The sequence below is a fragment of the Castor canadensis genome, chromosome 7 (genome assembly GCF_047511655.1).
Source record: "Castor canadensis chromosome 7, mCasCan1.hap1v2, whole genome shotgun sequence".
Classification (NCBI taxonomy): domain Eukaryota; kingdom Metazoa; phylum Chordata; class Mammalia; order Rodentia; family Castoridae; genus Castor; species Castor canadensis.
Window position 1 is genome coordinate 80,509,730 of NC_133392.1, and position 17,343 is coordinate 80,527,072.

Sequence of the window (17,343 nt, forward strand, 5' to 3'; positions counted from 1 at the left end):
AGAAAAGTTCTAGATGGAGAAATAAATTTGAGAATGGAAGCACAGACAATTTAAAGCCACAAAAATGAATGAGATTATTTAAAGAGTTTAGAAGGAAAATATGGCATAGGTCTAAATACTAAGGAATATCAACTTTTAGAAGTTAAATATAAAGAAAGGTAGGTTAGCAAAAGAGACTGAGAATTGAACCCAGACAAAAGGAAAAAAAATGTGGAAAGGTGCCAGAACAGTAGCAAAGTGAAGAAAGAATTTCCAGGAAGAAGTTATAAGGTGTGTACTACTAAATTAAGAACTTTTCAAAAAGAACCAATGTGAGCTGGAAGTGGTAGCATGTACCTGTAATCCATGTGCACCTAGAGATGGAGGCAGGAGGATATGGAGTTTAAGGCTAGCCTGAGCTACACAGCAAGACCCTTTCTCAAGACACAAAGGCTGGGGATGTAACTCAGTGGTAGAGCCATTGTCTAACATGTACAAGGCCCTGGGTCTGATCCCCAGTACCATAAACACACACACACACACACACACACACACACACACACACACACACACGCACATGCACACGCACACACACACACACGACCCTGTAGCACAAATGTTATTTATAACTTTACTTAGCTCAATTTTGATGGAGCCATAGGGCGGAGGTTAACTAAGGAGTGGTGACAATGAAATGGGACATATAATTGAGATTATTTTCAAACTGGGTTCAAGCTGAACAACAGCTTTTTTAAAAAGTCTCATCTTCTACTGACTGAATTAGCCAGGGACCTTCACATCTAACTTTCTGAAGAAGCACAGAGAATATAAACCACTTGAAGTTTTCAGACTTCAAGTTGAAAACTTGAGGTTTTCTAAGACTTGAAAACAGTCTTAGAAACTGAGAAAAAATAATTCTTTAAGAGCTAGGTGTCTAAAGTATATATTCTTTTAAATTATATACCCTTTCAAAAAATTCTGTCCTAATTTCACATTTACAAATGGACCAATGGTCCTGAGAGCTCTATAAAGTATTGCTTTAGACCGTCATGGCTTTACTAAAAGCTATGTGTGATACATTTCAGCTTTTCTTCCCTGTTGATACAAATAAGCTCTTCAAATATTAGAGATGGTGTAGATACTTAAAATAAATGAGGTAACTCCTGGTTTCCTATTTGATATTTAAGACACTTGGAAACCACCACTCTGTCCTAACAAGTAAAAAGCTGAACATACTGAAAAAACAGCAATTCCTCTTAGATTCCTCAGAGAAGTGAGGTCACAGGGTGAAACACTGTTCCCAAAATTGGAGAGCCACAAAGGCAGATAAAAAGAATCATATGTGACTGCAGAAGAAATCTCTGTGGAAGCCAGGACTGGGGTAAGAAGACCCTTAATTCCTGAATTCTAGAGTCTCAGTACAAAGAAACTCGAGGGACCCCAGTCATATGGAAACCTGCACACTTCTGAGTTTTACTTTTGGGAACTCTACCAGATTTTCATGATGAAAATCAGAGAAAAACTTTCTAATGTTTCTGGAGAGGGGAGGGATAGAAGTTAACCACTTTGAAATATGCATTCTGTTCTTATTAACAAGGAGAAATGATTTAATCAGAGTCTAACCTGTAAGAGTTTTAGAAGAGCCTAACTGACCTGGGTGAAGGAAAATACTCACCTCCTCCTGGTTATCCTGTCCAGGAGGAGCAGAGGGTATAAGAAAAATGTATGAAGTTCACAATCCAGGGGCACAGCCTCACTCAAACACTGAGATCTAATCACAGTACAGTGCTGCAGTATATTACCTGACCTTCACACCTTACTACCACATTGCTAACGGCCTATTTTCTGCAAGTCCTTTATCTAGTACATTAAGTCTGGCTTTCAACATCCTCATCAAAAAAAAAAAATTCACAAGGCATTCTGAAAGGTAGAAAATAGTTTGAAAAGAGAGCAAGTATCAGACCCAGATTCGGTACGGATGTTGGAATTATTAAGCTGTGAATTAAAAAAACTAGACAACATGTAAGATGGATAAATGTAAACAAAATGGAAATTCTAAGAGGGATACAAGAGAAAAAAAACATTGTAACAGAAATGAAGAATTCTTTTGATGGGCTCCTTAGTAGACTGCATTTGTCTGAAGAAAGAATCTTTGTGCTTGGGGGGTATGACAATAGAGACTTCCCAAATTGGAAGAATTGGGACAGAATATCCAAGCACGGTAGAACAGCTACAAAAGGTGTGACATATACATAATGAGAACACCAGTAGGAGAGGAAATGAAGACAGAAACTCCAAATGAAAGAGGTTAAATTCCCCTTCCAACCAGTTCACACCACTAGGGTGGAGGCTCTACTCCAGATATAGCAGACAGAGGATATCGGCCGTAATGCCTCTGTCCAGTACCCTACTCATAAAGAAGCGGGGTCATTCTGCTGTGTAAGTGTGCTACTGTCCCTGTCCCCAGCGCTAGTGCAGAAGTGCAGAGATTTTTTTTCCCAAGGGAAGTAGCAGTACACAAGAACAAACTGCTCCAAAAACTCTCCTCAATATAACTGATTTCATTAGAAACAGAATGTATTTTAAGTTCAAACCTAAGGGAGCTCTTAAAAATATGGAGATTATGGTTGTAAGCAATTAAGAGGAAGCTGGTAACTATGACGGCAACAAGCTAACCTGTAGGCCAGCTAGTTTACCAGAAAGAACCAGGGAATGAGGCACTTAAGAAGTCCTTTCTGAGGTCCAAATGAACCTCAAAAACTACCCCTACAAAAGAGTCCAATTTAATTGGGTCAGACTATGGAACAATTTATGCTCTTCAGCATTGTCAAAAACAAGATGATAATTAGTAAACAATCAGTGATCCTAACACTTGAGAGCAATACCAACAGAGGTATACAAGAGACAGTTAAAGAGAGCCCTGCTAAACCCAATGTCATCCCAGGAAGACTGTGCACATGCCGTGAGGAGTGCTGTTAGAAGCTGTGTTGCTAGGGGTGGGGGTTGGAGAAAATTCACTAAATAGTCCAGCCAAGTTAATAAATAAAGAAAACCAAGAAATGCTCTGGAAGTATGGGGAATCAGTGTCTAGAGCTGCCACAAGTTGAAAGCTAAATTGGAAAGCTCAAATATCTAGCTTTCAAAAAATAGGAAGGTATACCACAAAGAAAAAGCAAAAGTTGCTTTAATAGGGCCCAGGTGTTGCCTTTAAGAGACAATGATTCCAAAGCAGCCATTATAAATATATTCAAAGAATTAAAACTAATTCGTGCTTAAAGAAGTAACAGAATATAAGATGGCAATGTTTCATCAAATAATGAATATTATTAAAGAGATAAAAATCACACACCCACACCCCCAAACAGAAATTCTGGAGTTAAAAAGCAAAATAGCTGAAAAAAAATTCATTAGAGCAACTCAACAGTTGACCAGAACTAACAGAAGAATCAGAGAATTTTAAGACAGTAATAGAAAATATGCAATCCAATGAACAAAGGTAAAAAAGAATTAAAGGAAAATGAACAGAACCTTAGAGAAATGTCAGATACTATCAAGTGCATCAACATACGTGTAATGAGAGTATCAGGAGAAAACAAGAAAGGAGAAGAAAAAATATTAAAAGAAATAATGGCTGAAACTTCCCAAACAAAATGAAAAATATTAATGTATATCCCCCAATAACCTAATTAAAATGGGTGAAAGATATGAATAGACATTTTATTAAAGAAGACACATAAATGGACAATAAGCACATGTAAAGATGCTCAGCATCATTATTGCTGGAAAATTATAATCAAAACAATGAGGTACCACTGCATACCCACCATAACTGCTAGAAACAAAAGGACAAACAACTATTTTATCAATGAGGATGTACAGACATTGGAATTCCCATACATTCCTGGGAGAAATGTAAACTAATACAGCCACTTTGGAAAACACCATGGCAACTACAGGATCCAGCAATTCTCCTCCTAAGAACATTGAAGCCTATGCCTACACAAAAATATACACATAAATGTTCATATCAGCAATATTCACAGTAGCAAAAAGCAGAAAGAATTCAAACATCTTATCTATTGACAGATAAAATATGACAAAATCATATAATGGAACATTATTTGGCTATGAAAAGGAATAAAGGACCCAACACATACTACACCATGGATAAATCTTGAAAACACTATGCTGAGTTAAAGTCTCCAGTAATAAAAATCAGGTTGTCTATTTGTAATTATATTGAATGCCCAGGACAGGCAAATCAATAGGAAGTAGATCAGTGGATACCTAGGTTTGGGGGATGGATGGGAACTCTGGAGGAGGTTGATGGGAAATGGGGAGTGACTGCTAATGGGCATGTTCCCTTCCCTCCCCTCCCTCCTTTCTTCCCTCCCTCTCTCTCTCTCTCTTTCTTTTTTTTTTTAATGGTACTGGGGTTTGAACTCAGAGTCTTGCACACTTGCTAGGCAGGCACTCTACCACCTGAGTCACACTACCAGCCCTTTACTGCTTTAGTTATTTTTCAGATAGGGTCTCATGCTTTTGACCAAGATCCTCCTTGCCTATGCCTCTCACACAGCTGGGACCATAGCCAAGTACCACCATGCCCAGCTTATTGGTTGAGAAGGGGGTCTCGCTTTTTTTGCCCAGGCTGGCCTTGAATTGTGATGATCTCAATCTCCAATTCTCTGTCTCTTTGCCTTGTGAGTATGTGGGATTTACAGATATGTGTCATCACACCTGGCCAGAATGTTTTTTTTGGGAGAGGAGGGGTAATAAAACTGATTGGTGGTAGCTATACAACTCTGGTAACTGTTTTTCTTCAGTAGTGGAAATTGAACCCAGAGCTGCATGCATGCTAGGCAAGAACTGCACCTCTTGACCTATGCCTCTAGGCCTTTGTTTTATTTATTTATTTATTTGTTTGTTTATTTATTTATTTATTTATGAGGTCGAGTCTGAGTAATTTTGCTCAGACTGGCCTTGAACTCAATCCTCCTGTCTCTACCTCTTCAGTAGCTGGGATTTACAGGTGTGTGCTAACATGCCTGGCTACTACTGTACACTTTAAATTGGTAAATATTATGATATGTGAATTATATGTCATAATGTTACACAAAAGTGAGATAAGGAACTCCAAGCATTCAAGACACTTCTAGAAAAAGGTACAAAAATCTGTTTTTGAAACAGTGAGTGCTTACTGTTTTATTAAGCAAGAAATCAGGGCATTAGTTTCATTTAATAGTACTTTTATTATTATTTCCTGATTTTCCATTATTCAAGTATTACAATGATAAAGAGATAGAGTGGAGGGATTTCCAAAACAAATGAATAAATATAAAAGTAAATGCAATATAGACCTAGAATGTATACAGAAAGATTCTATGACTTCTAGTATGCTGCAGAAAGGGAGCATACTAGAAGTCATATGAAATGATGTTCAGTTTTAGACCACTTTACTGAATTATTCTAGTGTTTTTTGTGAGTAAGACTGAAGCTGATGTGAAGGACAAGATTAGACCAGACTCTTTATCATATCTTTGAGCTTAAGGGGTGAACAACTTTGAGCTTAATGACTCTAAGTCCCTAGCTCCCACTTTAATCAGAGCTACAGAGCAGTTCTTTTCCCCTTTGCCTTAAATACTGGGGTTTTCATAACCAGTCAATAGAAAACTAAAAAGGGTCTCATCTCTAAATTAAGAAAAAATATGAAATCCCTTAAAGTACATAATCCAAGATTACTTATAGCTGTGACAATCCAGCAACAACAATAAAGTAACAGATTATGTAAGGGCATTCAGAACCACGAATGCAGTAACATGTCAATCAGGCATTTTAAAACAATAGTGGTGTTTTGATTTTAAAGAAACTTATAAATATCATACTTTTATCTTTATAACCTCGTTTCCACTAATTAATTACAAACCCATTTTACCTTTTAAATTTCTAAATATAACATCAAGACTTACAATTTAATGAAAAATACTCGGATCTGATACCTTTTAGAAAAATGCTATAATGTCTATAGAGTAAATACTAAAGACTTATCCTTAATGTAAGGTATACTTACCAATGGTCAGGAAATCTGATTGATACTGACAAGTCATCCCAAAGCCAAAATCTCGCCAAAAACCAGAATCTTTTTTGTGAACCTTAAGTTAAAAGGTAAAATTCAATTTAATCCTTAAGAACAGTAAGTGTTAATCAACAGTTATTTTCCAAAGGATACTTTTTACCTGCAATTTATATGACAGATAAAAGATCACATGAAGGTATGTTACCATATATAGAAAACAAGCAAAAATGTAATAATCTGCATGAGCAAAGATTTTTAACACTTGCAACTTAACTGAACTCAAGCCCTGCACAAGGTACAAGCTGAAGTTACTAACAATAAAACAGCGTGGGCCTAACTTTAAGGAAGTACACTTCAGGAGGAACAAGAGTTGCACAAATGAATATCATAATACAAGGGATCAATTCTTCACAGACCTTATCTGTGTGCCTACCCAGCACCTTCTGGCTCCCTCCTGATTGGTAGTTTTGTTCTGGTAATTACCTAGCTCTATGTAGCCCAAGAGTGCTGGGAAGCTCCTGTCACCTGTAGCTTCTGAGTAGGCCATGAGTACTCTACTCTAATGTGACAGTGCCACCTCAGTCACCTGTAGGAACTGTTTCACTAACAGGTATACAAAAAATTCAGGCCAGTAAGCTAAAAGGGAGAGTTATTGGGAACTTTGGAAAACAAAGCCTCTCATTCTTCTAAGAGGGTTATTAGAAAAGACCCTTGTTCTTTTTAGACAGCATGAGGCAGAAGTCAGCAAACTACAGCCTTGAGCTAACTCTGGTCTGCTGCTTTCTTTCGTAAATAACTTTATTGCAATACAGTCACACTCATTTGTTAACTGGGGCTTTCATAATACAGTGGTAGAAAGCTGGGTAGTTACAACAGGACCCACTGAGCGTAAAACATTTTCTATCTGGTTCCTTACAAAAGTTTGGCAATCCCTGGTGTAGGATGCAGATACAAGGTTGGAACTGCTGAATCCTTTTCAATCATGAGGGAAAACAGTATTAAAATGAAGCTGTCTCTGCTGAGGTCCAAGAGGAAAAAAACAAAATCAGGTAATTGTGGGAAAATAGCAGATAAATACATATACATTTCAGGTGATGATACATGCCAGGACAAGGGAAAGTGTATCATGTGTAACAGCTCAAAAAGCTTCTCTAAGGAGGTAAAACTTTGAGCAGAGACCTGAGGGAAATGAGGGAGGAAGCTATGCAAACACTTGGAAAAGACTGCTGCAGGTCAAGAGGCAGCACAAACAAGGGCTCTGAGGCAGGAGCATACTTGGGGGTATTTAAGAAACAGCAAAGAAATGATCATGATGAAAGCAGAAAAAAATGAAAGGGCTTTTAATATTTCTTAAAGTGGTATTATAGCATCTTTATATGTTTACAGGAATGATTTAGAAGAGGCAAAATGTTAGGAGAGGAAAGGGGAAGAATAGCTGGAGGGGTCCTTGTTAAGGAGGGATGAGCTCTAGGTCCCCACAAAAGAACAGGCTAACCTTAGAAAGTCATTCCTATGGTCATTCTTATAGGCAGTCCTTCCATTGACAATGGAGAGAGGCTGAAGCAGTGAGGCTGGCAGAGCTCATGAAAGAAGAATGAGGAAAACTTCTGGCTGTTTCTCTTTTCCAAGTGAAATAGAAAGCAAGGTAAGGAGGTTGAGCAACTGGGAGGGGCAGGAGAAACCAGTATGGTCCCAAGAATAGAATCGTGAGCAGGTAAGGTGCCAGGTTCCAGGGCAATCCAAGAGCCCAAGGCTGTGGTCATATATCTAAAGCTGTGAACATATAGGATAGAGCTGGGTGACAGAATTGTTCCTAACCAGGTTGGGGTTCTATAAGAGAATATTGGAAGGAGCAAGGGACAAAAGTAGTCTAGTGCACAGCAAAGAGGCTGTGGCTACTATTGGCCATGAAGTCTAGCTTGGGTGAGGACATGGCTGGTAGGAGAGTGAAAGAAGACAGAGGTGCCTCACCCAACTGCAGTGCACTGAAATAGCTTCCCCGAGAAATGATGCTGGAGTTGGAATCCAATGGATGAGTAAGCCAAGTCAAAGTAGATATGTTGGGGGGAGAGTTCAGGCAAAAGGACAGTTTGTGCAAAGGCCTGAAGATGGGAGAGAGCATTGTAAGCAAGGGATAGTGAGACTATAGGCCGGAGTCAGAAGGAGAGTATCCAAAATGCAGCCAGGGCTCAGCAAACTTGTCCTGCAGAAGGCCACAGAGTAAGTATTTTAGGCTCTGAGGACAGTCTCTCACAATTCCTGTACTGTGAAAGCAGTCAATGACAATAAAAAAATCAAACGAGCAGGCTGTGTTCCAGTAAACTTTATTATGGACACTAAAATCTCAATTTTATTTAAGTCTCATGTGCTATGAAATATTATTTAATTTTTTTTAGCCACTATCATTGTAAACATAATTCTTAAACTTGTAAGCTACACAAAACAAGGTGGAAGGGCAGATTTAGACCATAAACAGAGATACTGACCCTGGCCTGGAAGGATGTGCAGCGCCATGTCACAAGGCAACCTAGTGTACCTGTTCATGTGGTTTGGACTTTATCCTAAAAGCTGTGGAACTTCTCTGAAGACCTAAAGAAGGAGTAATGTGATGTTTTTTGGAAAATCGTGCTGGCTAGAATACAGAGAACAGATTAGAAAAGGCAAAAGGGAGGTTAGTTAAGAGGCAACAGTTATAAATCAGAATGGGTAGCCAGTAGCAAATATCAAGGATGTAGAGAAGACTAATTTTGACAAGAGTAGGGACAGTTTGAAAATGCTGCCATGCAGAATGGGAGAATGGACTGGAAAACAGAATGAACTAGACAGCCCGGGGACTCTGCTCAGGTTGGAGTTGATACATGAGGCATGGATTTGCCTTTTCCATTTTTTTGGAGGGAGCACTTCTTCCCCTTCTAGAATGTAAAGCTCCCTGAAGGCAGGACTTTTCTAGATTCTGATCATTGATATAGTTATCTCTAGCACCAAAATAATGTCAGGCACTCATTAGACTTTCAATATATATTTGTTGAATGAATAAGTAAATTAATAGTAGTATAATTTTAGTGACAGAACCAAGACTAGACTCTAACACACACACACACACACACACACACACACACACACATTTACTGATGATCAATCCCAGGTTCTCACAAATACTAAGTGTGTTACCATTAAGCCTCCTCCCAGTAAACCCCACCCCCACTTTTTGAGACAGGGACTTATATATAGCTGAGGAACTCCTTATGTAGCCCAGGCTGGTCTTGAACTCAAGATCCTCCTGCTCCAGCCTTGAGATTATAGATATGCACCACTATGTCCAGCTTAGACTCTAGAAGTCTTTATCTCTTTAGTCAAAAGATAACCTTAGTGCAAACTATTAAAGCAAAACACCCACTTTGACATCTTTATACCACATCAACTCTGATTTTGTAAATACTATGACCATGCAGGGAATAAAACTGGAAACACACATACACATGCAAATAAATATCATGACCTTTGCTGTGCCATATTTTCTATAAAAAATTTTAAAATATTGTCAGACTAGGGGAAAAGGAGCCAGTAGTTTTGCTTAAGGCTGTTTGGTTTTTAAAACTTTTGACAATCCCAACTGTCAATATTTTATTATATTGCTTTATCTGTGAATGAGTGGGGGATGCATTGTTCACATATAATCTAAATTTCCAGTCCTCAGCTCCTACAAAATGCCAGGTTCACAAAGCCAACTAGCAACGTGGTGGCTTCCCTTGGATGTCTTATAAACAGCACATCCCTCATGGCTCCAGCCAAGTCTTGATTGCTTCTCTTTCCACCCCTTTCTTTCCTTCAATCCCTATATCTGATCTTTAGCAAGCTGTCAGTTCTATGTGCAAGTCATACCCAAACTTTTCTCCAAAATTACCACTCTTATCCAAGTCGCAATCCCTTTCTTTGTCTACTGCAAAAGCCTCATGGGCTGCTTCCTGCTGGAGCTGCACAGTTCTTTCTCCCTCCACATGCTAACACATGCATGCATAGCATGCAAACTCTCCCAGGGGCTCCACATACTCTACGTAACCTGGCCCAGCTTTGTGCCCTCGCTCTGCTGGCTGTACTCCAGCCACATTCTGAGACCCAGCGGCTACTCCTTCTGCCTGGAGCTGCCTCCCCTGCCACTGCTTAGCTGGTTCCTTCTAGCCACTGGATGGCTCCTCCAATAGCCCCATCTCAGAAAGGCCTTTCTGACTGAACACACCAGAGATTACTTAATCAGTTCACAACTTGGTCTATTTTAATGGCATTTGTTATCTAATTTTATTTTCTGTCTTCTGCAAAGATAAAAATACTTGTGAGCAATAACCATGTCTATAGAGTTCTGGGTGCCAGGGTTCCAGTGGTGTATAGTGCCTGGCACAGAATGGACCCTCAATATTTGATGAATTCATACAACAGAGGAAGTCTGTGCAGTGCGTAAGAGTGGACACTCTGGAGCAGGCTGCCTGGGTCCCACTATGGCCAGCTGTGGACTTAAGACAGGCACCCAACAGCAGCAGCACAGCTATGCCCTCAACTGCCAAAGGGTGCAATAATAGCACCTACTGCAGAGGTTGTCAGGAGAATTAAATGACTTAACATGTAGGCAAAACAGAACAGTACTGTGCACACAGTAAAGGGCATATAAAAGTTAGCTATTATTATCATTAAAATGTCACCTAAAATACATATACACACTTTCCCATCTTTAACTAAACATTTTCCTTTACACTTATACTGCTGTATTTATTTACAATTCACTTTCCTCTTGATACATAATATTCACAGTAAGTACTATAATTCAGTTTCTCACTTTATTATTAGAGTTTTGCTTGCATTTAATGTTGTCAATTTATGCATATTACTACTCTAAACTCTGATTATTTGCTTAGGAGAAACTCCTGGGAGTAGAAATTACTGGATCAGAAGGAGGAACCTGTTTAAATATTGCTGACTCAGACTTGGTCTACATTCCCACTAGCTGCACTCACATGGCTATAATTATTAAAAACAGTAATTTTGTGGCAGAAAAAAAAGCATTATATTGCTTTCAATTTGTTCTTAGTAAGGTTGACTATTTAAATGTTTATTATGAATTGTTATCAACTTTTTAGTTTTTTTTCTATCACATGTATTTATTACTTTTTTTTTCTTTCTTTGTTCCTTTTGTCACCCCCAAGGATTGAGGATTGAACACAGGGCTTCATAACTTGCTAGACAAGTATTCTACCACTTAAGCTATCACCTTCTTCCCACCCCCACTCTCTTGTTTTAGAAATAGGGTTTCACTAACTATTCCAAGCTATTCTCAAGTTACAATCCCACCTCTGCCTCCCAAGTAGCTGGGATTACAGATGTACTGTAATCCTGGCCCTACTATTTACTTCTAATATAACTTTAAACATTAAGCAGAGCAAGTTTCTGTCTTGCTTTAAGAGAGGAAACTGAAGCTTAGGAAAGCTAAGCAACTTGTAAAGGTTACAAGAAGTGAAACGAGAAGTTGAAATGCTTAAACTTACTTTGATATGTAACATGTATAATGAATCAGGATTCAAATCATTCTTCCCCAACTCTAAGACAGTAATGTAATGTTTTTACATTAACATGCTTCACATTCTCTCATCCTTATATGTTGACAATTTGACACTTTTTTGTCTTTAGGCTTATTTTTCAATTAAGTTTAATATACAAGCTTTTTAGTCTGTAATGAGCTTAGATTTACAGAAAAGTTGTGAAATAGAAAACAAAGTTCCCATATACCTACCCCTCACCTAATTTTAGCTTTCCCTAATGTTATCATCTTACATCATTGCAGTACATTTGTCAAAACTAAGGAAGCATTATTGGTGTATTACTATTAACTGAACACCAGACTTTGGCTTTTACCAGTTTTCCCTTTATTGTCCTTTATTTCCATTCTAGGATCTAGTCAAAGGTCCCACATTGCATTCAGTTGTCATGTCTACTCTTGGTGATGACGTTTTCCAGTATTACTGTTTTTGATGACCTTGACAGTTTTGAGGAATAATGGCCAGGTATTTTGTAGAATGCCCTTCAATTGAGGGTTTGTCTGAAGCTTTTCTCATGATTAAACTGAAACTAGGTTTTGGGAAGGGAGAAAACAGTCAAAGTTTATTGCATCATGTCAGGGATACATGACGTTGTTGGTGATGCTAACCTTTACCACTAGGTTGAGGTAGTGTCTGCTGAGTTCTTGACCGAAAAGTTAATTTTTTGATCTCACTGATATGTGGAATATAAAAAATCGCTCTTATAGAAGTTGAGTGGAATGGTAGTAACCAGAGGCTGAGGTGTAAGGAGAAGAGAGAGATGGAGAAATGTTACCAGTGGGTATTAAATTAGATAGGAGTAAGAAGTTCTGATGTGCTATTTCACAGCAGGGTGACTGTAGAAAATTACAATACACTGTCTTATTTCAAAAAGCTAGAAGAAAGATTTAAAATGTTTTCACCAAAAAGAAATGATCAATGTTTGAGGCGATGAAATATTTACCCTGATTTGAACATTATACAATATATATATGTATAGAAACAACAAATGGGATATAAATACATGTAATTTTAATGTACCAATTAAAAATCAATTTTAAAAAGTTCATTTTCTTTTTTCATACTCTATTCTTTGGAAATGAGTTACCTAGTTTACCTTGTGGAAGAGCGGCATCGACGTACTAGAAGTCTGTAAGAATGATCTGTCTCTTATCTATCTAATGTAATTAGCTTATCCCTTCACTTATTATTACTGCTTATTCACTCACTCATTTGTATCAGCATGTATTATTCACGGATATTTATTTTATGCTTTGGGTTATGATCCAGGTCTAGGTTATTTATTTTATTGCTCAAGTTGTTCCAGCTTGACCACTGGGAGCTCTTTCAATTGGCTCCTGTACCTCTTTGACAGAATCCCATTCTTCCACTGTTTCTGGTGCCACAAAATACTCCAGGGTCTAGCAGAATAATCAACCTTTTCTGCAAGGAGCCATGCATGGTTCTTTTCATTGGCGAATGGTGTTAGAAACCAAGATTTAGGAGCTGGGTGTGCTTGCTACTATTGAGGTGTCACTGGTTATGGGTCCTCTCAGCTGAGAGAATCAGATAAAACATGTAGGGATACATGTATATATCCCTTGATTTTTAAATCCAGAATTGCTGTTCTTTTTTATTATGTTTCATCAATAACTATCTTGACTGTATGAAAAGTTTTTGTTGGTGCTGATCACTGTTTTTTTCTCGAGTATTTCTCAATGTGTTCACTTCTCATTCTGCTGAACTATATAGAAAAGGTCTGTGAGAAGAAAACTGGTCCACGTGTGTTCAAAATGTCTACTTTGCCTTCAAATAGCAGGTCAAATACAGATCCTAGAATCAGTTACTTTTCTTTAGAATTTTCATGGTATTAGCTTATCAGAAAGACGACTGTCAATCTGATTCTTCTTTGTGGAAAAGTTGGGCTATATTTTTAGTATCTCTGGAAGCTATTAGGATGTCACTTCACTGCTCTCAAACAATAAAAGACTTACCTTTCCTTAGCTCTGTGAAGTTTTCTTCCATATCCTCACTTTCCTATCATTTGCTCTTTTCTTTTTGGTATTCCTATTAAATAATTTGGGAGCTTCTGGACTGATTTTCCATGTGTCAATTTTTCTCTTATGTTATCTCTTGGTCTTTTGTGTCCCCTGTTGGCTTGTCTTCTGGTTTACAAATTTATTTCATTTGTGATCATTCTATAGTCAGCTCATTTAATGATCTTCATATTTGCACATTTTCTAACTTGAATTTTTTTTTTTTTTTTTGCAGTACTGGAGCTTGAACTCAGGGTCTACATCTTGAACCACTCCACCAGTGACTTCTGTTTGTTTGTTTGTTTTTTGTTTTTCTGAGATAGGGTCTCATGGCACTATTTGCCTGGGCTGGCTTCGAACCATGATCCTCCTGATCTCTGCCTCCTGAGTAGCTAGGATTATAGGCATAAGCCACCGGTGCCCAGCATTTTTTTTTTTTTTTCTTTTTGAGACACGGTCCCACTACTTAGCCTAGGCTGGCCTGGAACTCACTATGTAACCTAGACTGACCTCAAATTTATGATTCTTCTGTGTCAGCCTTTGAAGTGCTGGAATTACAGGCATAAACCTCCCTGCCCAGCATTGTTGTGATTCTTTTTCATCAACAAATTTTACTTTATGAATTTAGTATTTTCTCTAATTGCTCTAAAGATATATGTAAGGTTATTTTCTGCCTATACTCATATTCTCATGTGCTAATTTTTCTATTTATTAAAATTTCATAGCATTGGCTTTCCTTAAACATTTGGTTAGTCTTAGTTACCCATTGTTATTTCAAAAATTATTGTTCTAAAATTCATGGCTGTCAACCATGATTACATGGGCCTAGTTCTAATAATAGTGTATAGGCAGAATGTGGTCACCAGGAAAATGTACCCAGAGTGGTTTGCTCATCTTTGGAGTTTGGGGGCTCCCTACCCACCCTGACTTGCTTCTCTAGCTCAAGGGACCACATGGAGGGCCAATCCTGGGATGCCTGCTGCTCAGCATTCTCCGGCTCCCTCCACTCCCTGTCTGCTGTAAGCTCAGAGCACACCTACTTCTCTCATTGTTCTCCTGAACACATTCTAAATATTCTCTCTTCTAGCAATCTTATGTCAACTGTTGCCATCTTACAGAAACTTTAAAACTTATGCCTCCTGATAAAGGTTTCTCTCATTTTGCAACATAAATGTACCTATTCTTTTAAATTTTGAAGGATTACAGGTGTCAGATTAGGGCAGATTTGGGTGCTCTGTTTGCTCCTATTTGTATCTGAATTTTCTAAGTAACAGTGGCCTACAGACAAGGTGGAGGAGGATATGTGTCGGGGGAGTACTCTGCCAGATATTGGCATCAACATGAAGCTATCAAGATAATGCTGGCTTCATAAAAAATTTGAAGTAGATCATAAAGCATTAATTTCACCTGTTCAGAATCTGTAAAAACTTATCACTAAAACACTGTATTCATGGCCAGGCGTGGCAGCTCATGTCTGTAATCCCAACTGTTTGGGAGGTAGAGATCAGGCGGATCATGGTTTGGAGAGCAGCTGGCACAAAAAAGTTATCAAAACCCTGTATCTCAACTAATAAGCCGGGTATGGTGGCATGTGCTTATGGTTCCGGCTACACAGAAAGCACAGGCAAGAGAACAGATCTGGAAAAATAACTAAAGCAGAGGCTTTGCTCAAGTGGTATAATACTATGGCTTGAGTTCAAACCCCAGTACTGCCAAAAACAAAAAAACAAAATTATATTTATGCACCTGCAGCACACTTTTTTTTTTTTTGTGGCACTGGGGTTTGAACTCAGGGCCTTACACTTGCTAGGCAGGTGCTCTTACCAATTGAGCCACTCCACCAACCCTGTTCTAATTTTTTTAAAAAGCTTCTTAGTAAATATGGTATCCATACACAATGGAATTTTATGCAGCCATGAAGAAGAACGAAATGTTATCATTCACTGGTAAATGGATGGAATTGGAGAACATCATTCTGAGTGAGGTTAGCCTGGCCCAAAAGACCAAAAATCATTTGTTCTCCCTCATATGCAGACATTAGATCAAGGGCAAACACAACAAGGGAATTGGACTTTGATCACATGATAAAGCAAGAGCACACAAGGGAGGTATGAGGATAGGTAAGACACATAAAAAACTAGATAGCATTTTTGCCCTCAACAAAGAGAAACTAAAACAGATACCTTAAAAGCAACTGAGGCCAATAGGAGAACGGACCAGGAACTAGAGAAAAGGTTAGATCAAGAAGAATTAACTTAGAAGGTAACACACATGCATGGGAAACCAATGCATGTCAACTCCCTGTGTAGCTATTCTTATCTCAACTATCAAAAACCCTTGTTCCTTCCTATTATTGCTTATACTCTCTCTTCAACAAAATTAGAGAGAAGGGCAAAACAGTTTCTGCTGGGTATCGAGGGGGTGGGAGGGAGAGGGAGGGGGAAGGGGGGAGAAATGACCCAAACATTGTATGCACATATGAATAAAATAAAAATTAAAAAAAAATAAAGAGCTTCTTAGTGTCTTTAGAGTTTTCATCTCTTTTATTTATAAAATACTAACATATATTTAGCTTGTTAATATCTTATAAATTCTCAAAGCCTTTCTTTCATTCAGAATTTTTAAAACTTACCAAATAAAATTGGTTTCTCTCAATGTGTTCATATTATAATGTCCAATGTTATATTTTCCTTTTTACCTTGATTCTGTCCACTTTGTGACTTAAAAAACTATTTTTGCACATAAGCAGTAAGCTCTTATCTCTGTCAACCTACATTTTAATTTCATTAGTTTCTGCCTTTATCCTTATTACTTTCCTTCTTTCGTTTATTTGTTTCCACTTTTTTCTTAATTTTAGCAATAAAAGATTATACTAAAACAATTTGGTATTCTGGACTGGATCCTGAAACACAAAAAAGACATTAGAAAAACTGGTAAGAATTCTCATAAAACCTATAGTGCAATTAGTGGTAAATCACCAATCTTAATTTTTAAATTTTGACAAATGTAACATGTTTATATACAATGTTAACACTGGGGGAAACTGGGTACTACAGAACATCTCTGAACTATCTCTGAAACTTCTCTATAATCTAAATTACTGCAAAATAGTAAGTTTATTTAAAAAATTTAAAAAGCTTATACAAGTATAGATTTGGCAGTGACTATAGTTTTGATTTAGGGCACTTGCCTTTCCATGACTATCTTAAGAAATTTCCCATAATTATTCCCTTTTAGTTATTTAGCAGAGTAGCTTTAATTTCTAGTTAGTGGAATTTTCCAAAGTAATTTTATTTTTAGTATGACTAAAAATAGGTTGGCAGACATGACTGCAATTTCCACATTCTGGAACATGAAGTTTTCCTTTGTGGACTAAACTTTTCCCCCTGCCACTGCTACTTACTTCTGAAGTAATAAAAATGAAAGCATTTCACTGGGGGTGGGGTTGTAAAAGTGATGATGGAAAGTGTTTATAATAACTTCAGTTTATTACTAAAACTTTATTTTCTATTTATGCAACAAACATAAAGGAATTTTGGAAAGCTCTTTGGAATCTTTCATAAGCAACAATGCAATAGTCTCACCAGTTGCTGCTCCACAGGGGGTGGTGTGTCCTGGTTGGCATAAACTATGGCAGGATTGTAAAGACTGAACACCACAGGATAAAACACCTTTTTACCTAAAAATC

At 37.8% G+C, this 17,343-nt stretch overlaps 1 protein-coding gene across 6 annotated transcripts in view; it reads right to left on the reverse strand.

The window, feature by feature from the left end:
* Csgalnact2 (chondroitin sulfate N-acetylgalactosaminyltransferase 2) overlaps positions 1 to 17,343 on the reverse strand; it is a 46,818-nt gene that overhangs the window by 3,148 nt on the left and 26,327 nt on the right. For 2 of the 6 annotated variants that reach the window (XM_074079468.1, XM_020183279.2), the window contains 2 exons: positions 17,240 to 17,334; positions 6,050 to 6,131 (listed from right to left, as the gene is read on the reverse strand). In XM_074079468.1, the coding sequence (XP_073935569.1) occupies positions 6,050 to 6,131; positions 17,240 to 17,334 (177 nt within the window). Of the gene's footprint in view, positions 1 to 6,049; positions 6,132 to 16,429; positions 16,558 to 17,239; positions 17,335 to 17,343 lie in introns of those variants that run through there. The other 4 variants (XM_074079469.1, XM_074079471.1, XR_012449810.1 and 1 more) reach the window with 3 other exon arrangements.